Source organism: Pan troglodytes, chromosome 13 (assembly GCF_028858775.2).
Source record: "Pan troglodytes isolate AG18354 chromosome 13, NHGRI_mPanTro3-v2.0_pri, whole genome shotgun sequence".
NCBI lineage: Eukaryota > Metazoa > Chordata > Mammalia > Primates > Hominidae > Pan > Pan troglodytes.
The window spans coordinates 141,250,328-141,263,198 of NC_072411.2; the positions used below are offsets into that span (position 1 = coordinate 141,250,328).

General features: G+C 56.7%; 1 protein-coding gene across 22 annotated transcripts in view; it reads right to left on the reverse strand.

Annotated features, from left to right (window-relative positions):
* Positions 1-12,871, reverse strand: part of HDAC4 (histone deacetylase 4) — a 359,741-nt gene that overhangs the window by 13,199 nt on the left and 333,671 nt on the right. For all 22 annotated transcript variants that reach the window (XM_054679623.2, XM_009444680.4, XM_016950850.4 and 19 more), the window contains 2 exons: positions 7,353-7,471; positions 5,574-5,707 (listed from right to left, as the gene is read on the reverse strand). In XM_054679623.2, coding sequence (XP_054535598.1) covers positions 5,574-5,707; positions 7,353-7,471 — 253 coding nt within the window. The remainder of the gene's footprint in view (positions 1-5,573; positions 5,708-7,352; positions 7,472-12,871) is intronic.

Below are 12,871 nucleotides of genomic sequence, written 5' to 3' on the forward strand. Positions count from 1 at the left end.
GGTGTGTGTGCATGTGTGACTGTGGTGCTTCTGTGGGTGTGCAAGTGTGCACGTGTGCGAGGATGCGCATGTGGTGTGTGCACATGTGAGACTGTGGTGCCTGTGTGGGTGTGCATCTGTGTGGTGTGTGTGTGCACAAGAGGGAGTGCATGTGGTGTGTGTGCATGTGTGAGTGGTGCTTGTGTGGGTGTGCATGTGGGGTGTGCACGTGTGCGAGGATGCACGTGTGTGGTGTGTGCACGTGACTGGTGCCTGTGTGGGTGTGCGTATGTGTGGTATGTGCGTGCATGAGAGGGTGCGCACGTGTGCATGTGTGACTGGTACTTGCGTGGGTGTGCATGTGCAAGGATGCACGTGCATGTGAGACTGTGGTGCCTGTGTGTGCATATGTGTGGTGTGTGTGTACAAGAGGGTGGCCATGTGGGGTGTCAGTGTGAGAGGAAGAGTGACTGGAAGCAGACAGCCAGCTCTCAGGTTAATCCAACTCAGTCCCTCACACACACTTGGTTTTCGTTACTTTGTTAGAGCTGTTTCACATCCACACCTTTCACAAAGCATCAGGACATAATAAGCTAAACTCCCGGGGGAAAACCTTTTCCACACGACACCACCCTCCTGCTCCACGAATGTCTTCCACGAATCCTGGAGTGGGTTAAATGAGATGGTGGCATGCCCCATGACTAAAGTAGAAAATTGGCCCAAGCAAAAACCTGCCTTGGGCATGGTCTCAGACAGGAGAGACGGTCCTTTCCTAAGCTCCCGGGGGCACGGGCCTGGGCCACAGATCCCCGTGGCCGTCTGGTGCAGGGTCTTTGATGGAAGTTGGCTGGAGGCCCGACTCGGTGCTGCGCCCACACGACTCCATGGCCCGTCTACACTGCAACATGCAACACTCGTAGGGAAATTTCACTGTCCATAGTCACTGGCAGTTGCAGATAACTGAACACGGAAACTATTAAATAAAATGGTTGCTGGGAACAGCACCGGCCTCCAGACCTACGCGCTGAAGACAGAGGGGTCGCTCTGATAGCGGGGACGCCAAGGCCCCTCTGCGCTTCCTGTCCCGCACACCCTATAACTCAGCCACTTCTGCAGCAACAGGGTCCCCGCAGGCCACTGCCGTCACAGCTGGCGGCCCCGCCTGTGTGTGCCAGATCGCCTGGCACACTGTATATCAACCTTCATCAAAGGCTGCCGGGCAGAGGGGCGGGGCCCAGGCCAACTCTTGTGCATTAAAGAGACTTTTAAAGAGACCTTGATAAAACTAGTGCTTCCTCCTTTTTGACGTGTTTAAGTAAAAGAACATTTTCTTGTTAGAAGCGCAAACACGCATCAGGAAGCAAGAACAGGCCATGGCTGAAAGCGAAGTTCCCTATTGTTATTTAAAATAACTAGCCAGAAGAACCATAAGGCTTCGGGATGGTAGAATATATGCGTCAGTTGCCTTTTAACTGGAGCAAAAAGGGGGAAAAGACTGTTTGATGTGAAGAAAGGGCCTGTAAAGTGCTTTGGACATTTTAAACAGCAGCCTGGTCTTTTATCCAGCCTGTCGCTGGCCAGCTCACCCGCTGCAGGGATGCCACCTGGATCTTTGATCTACTTCTGATTTATGTTAACATGAACACCATCCCTGACCAGCAAAGATGGCCAGACAGCAGGGCGTGTCCTGGTACCTGCAGCCACTGCCCATGTCCCCTCCCGGCACCCCTCTGGCTGGCGCACGCCCCTGCGATGGCCCAGGCTGCAGGTCCCAAAGGGGCTCCCCTTGGCGATGCAAGGTCCTGACCCCCCCCAAGTCCCTGATCTTGGCCATTGCCTGCTGTCGCTCCTCCGGCTAAGTCTTGTGCCCTTGGGGCTTGGCACACATGGGGTCTCGCATACTCCAGGTCTGCTGTCCCGGGGTCACGCACCCAGGGGTCTTGCTCTGTAGTGGGTTATGGAACCATTCCCATCCCCCATCCTCCCAAGCCGGGCCGTGGCCCTGCAGTCTTTTTTTTTTTTGAGATGGAGTCTCGCTCTCTCGCCCAGGCTGGAGTGTGGTGGCACGATCTCGGCTCACTGCAAGCTCCGCCTCCCGGGTTCACGCCATTCTCCTGCCTCAGCCTCCCGAGTAGCTGGGACTACAGGCGCCCGCCACCACACCCGGCTAATTTTTTTTTTTTGTATTTTTAGTAGAGACGGGGTTTCACCATGTTAGCCAGGATGGTCTCGATCTCCTGACCTCGTGATCCGCCCGCCTCGGCCTCGGCCTCCCAAAGTGCTGGGATCATAGGCCTGAGCCACTGCACCCGGCCAACCCTGGTCTTTAAGGCAGCACTGTCAGCTGTCGGCAGAGGTGTGCAAGGGGACGTATGCACCCACCCCTCAGAAGATCCAGGGGTTCCAGTGGGGCCCAACAGATCACCTCAGGCCTGGCCATGCGTCCCTCTCTCCCCTTTCCCCTTCTGCCTGTGCTCTTGGCTTGGCCAGCCCAGCCTCCCCCACACCTGCGAGAGCCCAACTGTCCTCCCGTGAGGTGCCTGCACCTCTGGGCTCTCACTGACCCCCAGGGTCACCCTGCCCTTGGCGTCCTCTACTTCTTCAAGCCACCGAACCTCCCTCCTGTCTGGGAGACCACTGGCTAGTGCCCACTTCCCTGACCGCCAGCTCCCTGGCTTCCCAAGTCTGGGTCAAGGCCCCATGGGCCCCATGGCAGCCTTTGGGTGAGCCGAGGCTCAGCGCTGCCGGTCCTGGGCCTCCCTCAGCGGCTGCGCATGGTCACCGGGGCAAGGCACTGAGCCCCGCCGATAATCTGCAGGCCTCACCCACGGCCCTTCGATCAGGAGTCACTGCAGAGAGACGGAGCCTTGTAGGTTCTAAGGAAGCTGCCCCTCTCCCTCTAATGGCAAGGGCTGGAGGAACACACAGCTGACGCGCACCGCCCTGGCTTCCCTGGCCTGGAAAAGCCCCCCTTGCTGTGCCGGGCAGTTTGTGTCACCTGGAGATATTGCTGGTGTACTTGGCCTTCAGGCCTGTGTCTGAATGAGACCTTTCCTGGAAAATAAAGCAGGTTTGTCTCAGAGTGAATCTTTCAAAATTTAGGATTACAGTGCTGGCCTTTCTGGGAAAGCCATGGCAGCAGCCCTGCTGAGGGGGTGGGGAGGGGCCCGGAGGATGCCCTGTGCTGCTCCCACTTCCAGCGCAGGCTGCTGAGGGGGTGGGGAGGGGCCCGGAGGATGCCCTGTGCTGCTCCCACTTCTGGCGCAGGGGGAGACCCCTGACTGGAGTGCCCCTGGCTGGAGGCAGGACCTGCAGTCCCAGGTCCCACCTCCGCCGTCTCTGATGCTGCCCCTCACATCGGCCTCAACAGAAGGGGAGGGAGGAAGGTTCTGGTGCTGCGGCGGCCTGGGGCCCCAGGAAGGTGGGGGTCTTGACTGCTCACAATAAGCCCCTGCTCTCACGAGCAGACCCAGGTCAGGAACGCACGGCTTCCTCGGCTAAAGCAGCACCCAGTTAGCAGCGAGTTACCAACCGTTTGGAAAGCAACCTGCTTCCCAGGGACAGACGGCAGAGGTGGTGGAGGTGGGAACTGGCTGTGACCAGTGGGGTTCCTCTCATAATGGGGTTTGCACTGGGAAGAAGACACCCTTTTGTTCTAACGCTCACAATGAGAATTCCAGCACCCATGCCCATGTGCAGGAGGCGTCCTCTGCGAGGTGCCCTGTGTGCTGGCCACCTCGAGGCCCACTGCGCATGCTGAGGCCACTCACAGACAGCGGGCCAGAGAGTGGACCCTCCCTCTGCATTTTCCAGAACAATGCGAACGATGCCTGCACACCAGACCCCGCGAGCGCCGTGCTTAACTACAGGGGTCCGTGGCCTCCTGTGCGACCTGACGTTTCCCCACCGCTCGTGACCTCGAGTGCCTCTGGGCGCTGCCCTTAGTTGCACGGCACCCGGACCGTCCTGGAGTGAGCAGGGCCAGCTTTCCATCGGGAGAGGCTTGCACAGAGTGTCCTGGGATGGCTGCAGTCCCTGCCATCCCTCTGCCCGCCCCACAATGCCAGGCCAGAGCGCCTGTCAGTAAGAGCCATCAGACACCAGAGCCCAGGGGCGTGCAGGGCACCTGTAAGTGTGTGACCACCTGTCTGGTGCACAGAGGGCCTGGGACCAGCACCTCGGTCTGGAGCACCCACAGGCAGGCAAAAGCCAGCACTGACCCGAGGGCATCTGAGCTGCTGTCCCACTGGTTCCCCAAACATAAGGGACTGGGGAGATTTTTAAATAAAGACAGGTGAGGTCGGATGGTAGAGTGCTGCCTTTTCCTTGAGCTGAAAATGAGGATGCTGCTTCCAGAGAAGTCCCCCAGAGTGGGGGCTGAGCATCAAATGGGGGTGAAAATGCAGGTTTCCTGCAAACCGCTGAGCACCAGGACACCCCCACTAAGTGCCCTGTCACCCCGACTCTACTGAGACTGTCCTCAGGACTGCCGGGCTGGGGAGGGCAGCCCCAGAGGGCACAGGAGGCAGACTCCCACCCTGCCCCCTGGCAAGGCCTCTGCATCTGGTGTGCTGGAGCCTCAGGCACTGCCCTGCCCTCCGCTTCCTGTGGTCAAGTGATCTGGACACATGGCCCTTGAGTCCCCCACACGCCAGCTGGCTGTTCTCAGGACCTGCACTGGACACCCAGCACAGGCAGCCAGGCAGAGCTCTGCGTGGGGAAGCCACCGACTGAGTCGTGTCTTGGGGATCTGGACTCACACCCAAAACCCTGTAGATGGGTTCAGAGGCTCAGGAAGAGCAGGTGTGGGAAACTCAGAATGAAAGGTACCCCTCCACTTTGTGTCACACACTTCAGACACTCTTGGAGGTGGATATGACATTGGTAGCTGTGGCACCGCCTCCTCCCCCCATCTCACTGGCCCACGCCTGATGGAGGCCCTGCTGGGAGCAGGGAGGCCCGGGCCCCGGCGTCACGCTGCAATGGAATGCTGCAGGTGGCGCTCTCACCCCGAGCCCGTGGAACATTCTTTTTCTCTGCCCAGGCCTCAGAGGCCAGCTGTACAGACCACAGCGTCTCTGACTCCCTCCGGCGGTGTTGGTAGGGACACAGCAGGGAGCCCTGTCCCTAGGGGCTCAGAGCAGCAGACAGGCCTGCTGGGCAGAAGAGCCCCAGCCTGCCTTGGGGCCACTAACCGAAACCCACATGAGGACTCCCTAGAGAAGCTGACTGTCCACAGAGGAAACGAAGAGAGAAAGAAAAAGAAAACCTCTGGTCACAGTATGCTCCACGTAATGGAGAGAGGGACCCTGAACTGAAAGGGTGCAGTCGCACCGCAGAGGGCCCTGAGCCATCTTCTCACGACAAAAGGGCTCCTTCCAGTCCTGCCCCCTGCACCTCTTCCAGCCATCGTCACGGTTCTGCCACATTTAGAGCTATGCGGGGGTGGGGGGCAGGTGCAAGGCGGAGCTGCAAGCATCCACGTGGTCAGAGACCCACTGGCTTTTTCATGCTCTGGGGCTCTCGGGCAGCCAGGCCACAACCCCGAGCCTGTCAGTGTGGAGCATCCTGTGGGGTCTCTGGGGTCTTCCTACCTCGTTTCCCAGCAAGGCAGAAACACATGCTTCCGAGGCGTCGCAAATGGCGGTCAGGTCGTGGCCTCCCTCGAGGGCCAGGACGATCCGGCCGCCAGCCAGGCCCATCAGCTGCTTCGTCAGGTACCCGAAGCCTGCAACGGGAAACGGGAGACTGCAGTGTGAACGGGGGAGGGCCGCAGCCAGCGCAGCCCAGAAACGCGTCTCATGGCATCGTAAGAAGACCGGGGGCTGGGGTGTCGAGACACATGGCCGGGCCGGGTTGCGTTTAATAAATTCGCTGAAGAGTTTCGGCTTTGGATTTCCTCTTTGATCTGTTTGAGAGGAGGAATTATGGCTTCAATGCTTTTTTAATCAGCAAATCATCTGCTTTAGGGGACGAGGGCAGCCAGCCCCACGCAGAGGCTGCAGGCCACCTGCCTTTCGGCCCCCGCAGAGGGGCTATGGCCATGCTCTTGTGGCCACGGCCCAGCGGGCTCTGGTTATCTGACATGCTCCGAACATGTATGTGTACACATGTGCACAGGCTGCATGTGCTCCTGAAGTGTTCTCCCATGTCCAGGTCTGAGCGTCTGGCTTTGATCAACAGCCACAGTCCCGCCACTGCACCCACATCACTCACCCCGGGAGGGAATGCCTGGTGGATGAGGGTAATCACCACCCTCAGCCAGGCCAGGCCGGTGCTGATCAGAGAGCCGGGAACCACGCGCCGCTGATTAGTGGCCCCGATCATGGGCTGGCGAGGCCGTAACTTCCCAAAGCCTCGGTTCATCCCATCTGATGGAAACAGTGACAGGGGCTTCGAGGCAGCCGTGCGGACTGAGGAGGAAGCTGAGGATGTGGTGGCCGCGGTGCTCTGGGCCGGGTGCTGTGGGGCATTGGGCACAGTGGAAGCTCTTTGCCCTCTGTCTGGTCACTTTGCTGGCCACTAGGCTGCACGGCCTGGGGGACTGTGGGAGGCCCCAGGGGAGCACAGCCACCAAGGGCTGCCTCAGGTCTCCTGGGTGAGCCACACCCTCCCCACGCAAGGACCTGAGAGACGGGCCCCTCCTTGGCCGCCTGTGCCGACAGGAGTGGGGAGGGCCATACACTGTGGACGCTGGGGCCTTGAGGGCATCACCAGGGCTAGGACCAAGGCCACAGGATGCTTGGGCCTCGGGAGGCTCTCCAGGATCCTTGGGGACTCCAGGGTGGGGGAGGCGGCCAGGCCTTTGTGTGCGCCAAGCGCTGACGCCAGGAGGTTTTCATCTCCTTGTGAGTTGCTGAGGCACAGCGGGAGCACTGCTGGGCAGTCCCTCCTCCCATCCTGACAGCATGGCCCCTAACGCTGATCCTGAGAGGACACACACATCCTGGGCTCCCTCATCCAACTCTGAACTCAACTGTGCCCCCAGCAACTTCCCTTTACAGTTCCAAGGGGCACTGCCTGCCAGAGAAGCGGCATGGGGCACATCTCAGCTCTTGGTGGGACCAGGACCTGCCCCTGGAGGTGGCCTGCAGGTCCCTAGGCACCCGCATCCCAGAGAGGGAGCCTCGTGTGCCCTAGGCCCTTCCTGGGCAAAGAGTGCCCGAGGTGCCTGGGTCTGAGCTCCCGCTGCCTGCTCTGGGCTCTCTGGGGCCTCCCAAATGGACTGGTTCCCAGTACGGTCAGGACCTTGGTCATTAGTAAAAAGGTGCCCTTCCTTATCTCGTTATTAAAAAGGGGACCTGACACGTGGAACACAGCGGATCATGAACATGAGCAGAACCGGCTCCTCAGTCATATGCAGAACCACTTACATCTGGCGGAGAGGTTGTAGCCCCCAAGAGGGGTGGGGTGGCCCTCCACGGCGTCGAAGCCTGATGACACCAGCACCACATCCGGGGCAAACTCGCTGGCGATCGGCATGACCACCGTTCTGCAAAGGACAGGAGAAGGCGTTACTGGGTCAGCTGAAAGAGGGACGGGGACGGTCACAAAACCCCAGGTTCCCTCTGGCATTGATAATGGCTGCCCCGCACCCCCTCGGCCACTGGCGGGCTGAGGGCTCCACACAGCAGGCTGGAATCTGGCGACCATGCTTAATTAGAAGGGAATCAACCCACATGTGATCCAGGCTCATTTCACATCTTCACAGTGCAAGCCAGCAAGCCCCACGACACTTGCTTAGTGAGAGTGAGTCATAGTGCAAGCCAGCAAGCCCCACGACACTTGCTTAGTGAGAGCGAGTCACAGTGCAAGCCAGCAAGCCCCACGACACTTGCTTAGTGAGAGTGAGTCACGGTGCAAGCCAGCAAGCCCCACTGCACTTGCTTAGTGAGAGTGAGTCACGGTGCAAGCCAGCAAGCCCCACTGCACTTGCTTAGTGAGAGTGAGTCACGGTGCAAGCCAGCAAGCCCCACGGCACTTGCTTAGTGAGAGTGAGTCACGGTGCAAGCCAGCAAGCCCCACGGCACTTGCCTAGTGAGAGTGAGTCACGGTGCAAGCCAGCAAGCCCCACTGCACTTGCTTGGTGAGAGGGAGTCACGGTGCAAGCCAGCAAGCCCCACTGCACTTGCCTGGTGAGAGGGAGTCACGGTGCAAGCCAGCAAGCCCCACTGCACTTGCTTGGTGAGAGGGAGTCACGGTGCAAGCCAGCAAGCCCCACTGCACTTGCTTGGTGAGAGGGAGTCACGGTGCAAGCCAGCAAGCCCCACTGCACTTGCTTGGTGAGAGGGAGTCACGGTGCAAGCCAGCAAGCCCCACTGCACTTGCTTGGTGAGAGGGAGTCACGGTGCAAGCCAGCAAGCCCCACTGCACTTGCTTGGTGAGAGTGAGAGCATTGCTGTTTCTTGGTATGCTGTTTTCTGTATAATTTCTGTAACCCCTACGGGACAAGCTGCATTAACCTGGGGGAGTGAAGCCAGCTCCCTGTCCCACTAACACCCCTCCTTGGCCCTGTGCCCACCCTCCCTGGCCCTGTCCCGTCCTCTCTGTCCCGGTCCTCCCTGCCCATCCTCTCTTCTGAGACTGGGTCAGCTCCACTCGCCCCATCAGGCTGCTCTTGCTGCGACAATGCACTTTCCACAGCTCCCACTGAAGACATGTGCAGTCACCCACTGCCCCTAGTGCTGGGACTGAGTGTGGCCGAGAGGGGGGAGAGCCCTTGCCAGCCCTGCTGGGGGAGCCCACGTGTTCCTTACTCACCCTGGAACACCAACACACACAGGTGTAAGGGAATTACAACACAATTAAGACACTTAAGAATCTTTAAAGGGAAAACGGATGACAAATGTAAGAGAATTCACTGGAAAAGACAGAACCACTGAGAAATTCTTTAAATTATATTAGGGAAATAAGGAAAATATTCTATTTGGAAAGGGGAAAAAGCACTCCTTAACACAAAAGAACTTATCAGTCTTTAGTCTAATGATCTTATCAGTGTGTGCTATGAATCCATGCATGTGCTATGAATCCATATGTGTGCTCTCCGTGAGTGGGGAAGTTCAGCAGTTTCATGTCTCCTTTAGGCTGCCGCCTTCGATCCTGAGTTAATCACCACCACTGACTTTCAAAGTCTCCTTCACTCCCTCTGTGGGTGAGGGGAGCAGAATCAGGGCCTCCCTTTCCTGGCGGACAGCAAGGACCTCATGAGAAAGGTGGTCTGGTGTCTTCCTGCAATGACGGCCCAGGTGCAAGGGGCCTGTGCAGGTGAGGATGGTGGAACAGAAGTGGAGCCTTTAAAAAGGGGCTTCAAAAAGTTCGTGGAAAAATTGAATTAAAAGATAAAAAATATAAACTTTATTTCTCAAGCTCCATCAAGTCCAAGACACTTTTGCAATGGTGACCGCAGCCATTTAGTCCCTCCCGAAAGGACTGAGCGTCCTGGGAATCTAACCATGTCAATGCAGTCTCTGTTGTTTTTTTTTTTTTACATTAAATGAAGAAAAATAAGTGCCCTTTACAGGTTTTTCTAAGATTAGGAAAGAAGAAGAAGCCAACTCAGGACTGGAAGGTGGATGCCTAATGGTTTCGTTTCTCTTCAAAGCTCTTGCAAAGGTTTTCTAGTTTAATGGAGTGAGCAGAAGCACTGTTGTGGAGGACTCTTGGTGGCGGGGGAGGGAGGGGTGCTGGGCACGGTGGCTCATGCCAGTAATCCCAGCACTTTGGGAGGCTGAGGTGGACAGATCACCTGAGGTCAGGAGTTTGAGACCAGCCTGGCCAACATGGTGAAACCCCATCTCCACTAAAAATACAAAAATCCGGGCGTGGTGGCATGCACCTATAATCCCAGCTACTCGGGAGGCTGACGTGAGAGAATCGCTTGAACCCAGGAGGCAGAGGTTGCAGTAAGTCAAGATCATGCCACTGAACTCCAGCCTGGCTGATAAGAGCAAAACTCCACCTCAGAAAACAAAAAAAGACTCTTGGGGGAAACTCTCCCAGCGATTTTCTGTGAAAGTGCTGAGGAACTTTCTCAAAACACTCTCACAATAAGCAGATGTTATCATTCTTTGGTCCTCCAGAACAGGCAACATGCCTTGGGCATTCCCCAAACCTGTTGTCATGACCTTTACTCCTGCTTGACCAGCCTGCTACTGCTGTGACTGGGCCACCTCTGGCTCTCGGTAGCCGGTGCTGTGGTTGTGCCTTGTCTTCAGGATGGTCCTGGGAAAGCCGTGCTCCATCTCCTGTTATGACACTCAGGACCCTGAGTCCACCTGTTGAACATTTCCACTGAAAGCTGTGCTCCTGTCGGCAGCTGATCTGGACGCTGTGGTTTTGGTGCCCACTGACTGGAAAGTCTGCTCAACTTTAATTCTGCGGGCAGAGTTGTGTAAGCTGAGTCGGTTGAGACGCCCATGGTGTCAACTGTTGCTTCTGCTGTTAATTGTGGGTCCTCTACAATTAGGGCATGAACTGGATGAATTTTTTCCTCACAAATTGATGTGGATGGTCTGCAGCTGGGGGCTTCATCTTCAACACCGTTGCACATTCCTTCTTAAAATGAGTCGTCCATTTGTAAACTGCTGATTTCTTTGGGGCATTGTCCCCATAAACTTTTCATAAAGTATCAATGATTTCACCACTCTTCCTACCCAAGCTTCACTGTAAACCTGCTGTTTGTTCTGGCTTCAGTTTTAGCAGAATTCATGTTGCTCTGAGAAGGACTCTTTTCAAACTGACGTTTTATCCTTGGTGCCTCAAACTAGATCCTGTCCAGATATAACACGTTAGTGCGAATTTATTTTGGTGCAGACACATTTTGAAACCCATGCAGTTTTTTTCAAAATATGCATTTTCTACGAACTTTTAAAAGTCTCCTGGTATTTCCACCATGAAGCCTAGTTTGCACGATTCCCACTTGTGCTGTGAGCTCTGGGGGTCCCCTCACCAAGCCCTCGTGTGCGTAGGTCCATGTTTTAGGGTTTCACCACCGCCTACTTCCTGGAGCTGCTCAGCCCAGCCTGTCCTGCACCGAAGCACACTTCTGTGTCCCCACGGCCTCCCCAGCACACGCGTGTGGGCCAAGTGCATCACCCGATGGGCGCCTCCCTTCATATGGATTTTCAGAGGCCCCTCCCTGGGGGCAGCCAAAAATGCACTCACCGGGCCCAGTGTCCCTTCCCACCACCAAGGACCTTCCAGAAACATCACGGCAGACGGCAGCAGGGCTGGCCCTAAAACTTTTTCATTCAGCTTTTATTACAAATGAAATTCCCCACTGATGTCACTGAAAGTATCAACTTTGACCAGAAGAAACAAAAATGCTGAAAATTCAATGTGACCCCTTTTCGGGGATGACCGCAGATCAGAATCTTACTGAAAAGTTCCTCTGATTTCTGGTGGTGGAGGGACACAACCCCCGAGGGCTTAAACACCAGGTGAAGATCCCGCGGGCTACTCTCTAGAGGGCCAGCAGTCATGAGTCCCATCAGGGACGCTGAGACAACGGGAGGGCCCATCTCAATGCTGGGAGCACGCGGTGCCTGATCCTGGTGCCCCGCATCCCATGAGCAAGCCCAGACGGGAGAAGAGTGATGCGTGGGACTGTGTGGCTTCAGCCTGTTCAAGTCAGTGCTGACAAACTCTGCCCTCCAAACATGCGTCAGATCCACACCTAGGCACCTTGCCCGCCAAGAAACTCACTTCTGGAACTTAGATGGGAGTCACAGGAGACCCTGGGTGGCTTCTGAGCAGTCTGCTTCTGTTCTTTTTTCTGAAGAGAGCCAGTCCACACAATTTCCCCTAGACCTGCCTCTGCGGCAGCTGTAGAAAGTGCTTTCCAAGGACACAGGAACTGTGCCCCGAGGGCCATCGTTAGGGGCCGAGGAAACAAGGTGAATCTAGACAGGGGCAGCGAGCTTCCTGCCACGGGTCAGATAGGAGGCACCTGACCTCAGTCTGTGGGCCACACGGTCTCTGCCAGGACCACGTGATGCTGCCCTTGTGGTGCCCAAGACAGGACAGACAGTGCATTGGCGTGCAAGCGTCCCTGTGTTCTGATAACACTGTGCCGAGAGCACAGGCGGCAGGACTTGGCCCACCAGCTGGAGTTGCCCAAACCTCTGCTCTGGTCCTGTCCATACAACTTCTGTAACATTCTTCCATGCGTGATTCTGGTCCCAGAGTGAGAGGTTTCTTCTCACTTACTGGGACCCCACCACAAAGCATGGCAATTTCGCAAACATGGTGTACAACACAGGAAACACTGCGCTGGCCTCAGAGCGTGCGTGGAGATGGTGTCGGCACTCCCACCGCAGGGCTGGGAGGGGAGAAATCAGTCTAGTCAGTGGCGGGATGGAGAGAATGCCTTGGAATCCAGGAGTCCTTTGACTCTTGCTGGACCCAGGGCCCTGCCCTGGACACTGGAAGGCACTGGCCCCACAGTCCTTTCTGACCGACATTCCAAGGCTTCCTCCATGGCTCTGACCAACCTAATGGGCAGCAGGACTGAGGGGGGCCGCAGGACTGAGGGGGGCCGCAGGACTGAGTGGGGAAGCAGGACTGAGGGGGGCCGCAGGACTGAGGGGGGCCGCAGGACTGAGGGGGCCGCCCTCTGCTTTCAACTGTCCATATCATCCCAAGGAGACTCGCTTCTAATTATTTTAATAAAGTTCTTGTCATAAAACCTTTTTCTTTGGACAGAAAAACACATTTCCAGCCATGCTTTTGGTGTGGATTTTAAAGCCGAGACTTTTTTCAATGAGAACCACAGGCGTTTTGTGTGGACGCCGTGTCCTTGGCGAGGCACTCTGACTGCTGCTTTGCAGCGAGCGCACGTGGAGGCTTTACTTCCCCGCTTTGAAGTGCTGCTGAGCTATTTTACTTCTAATCC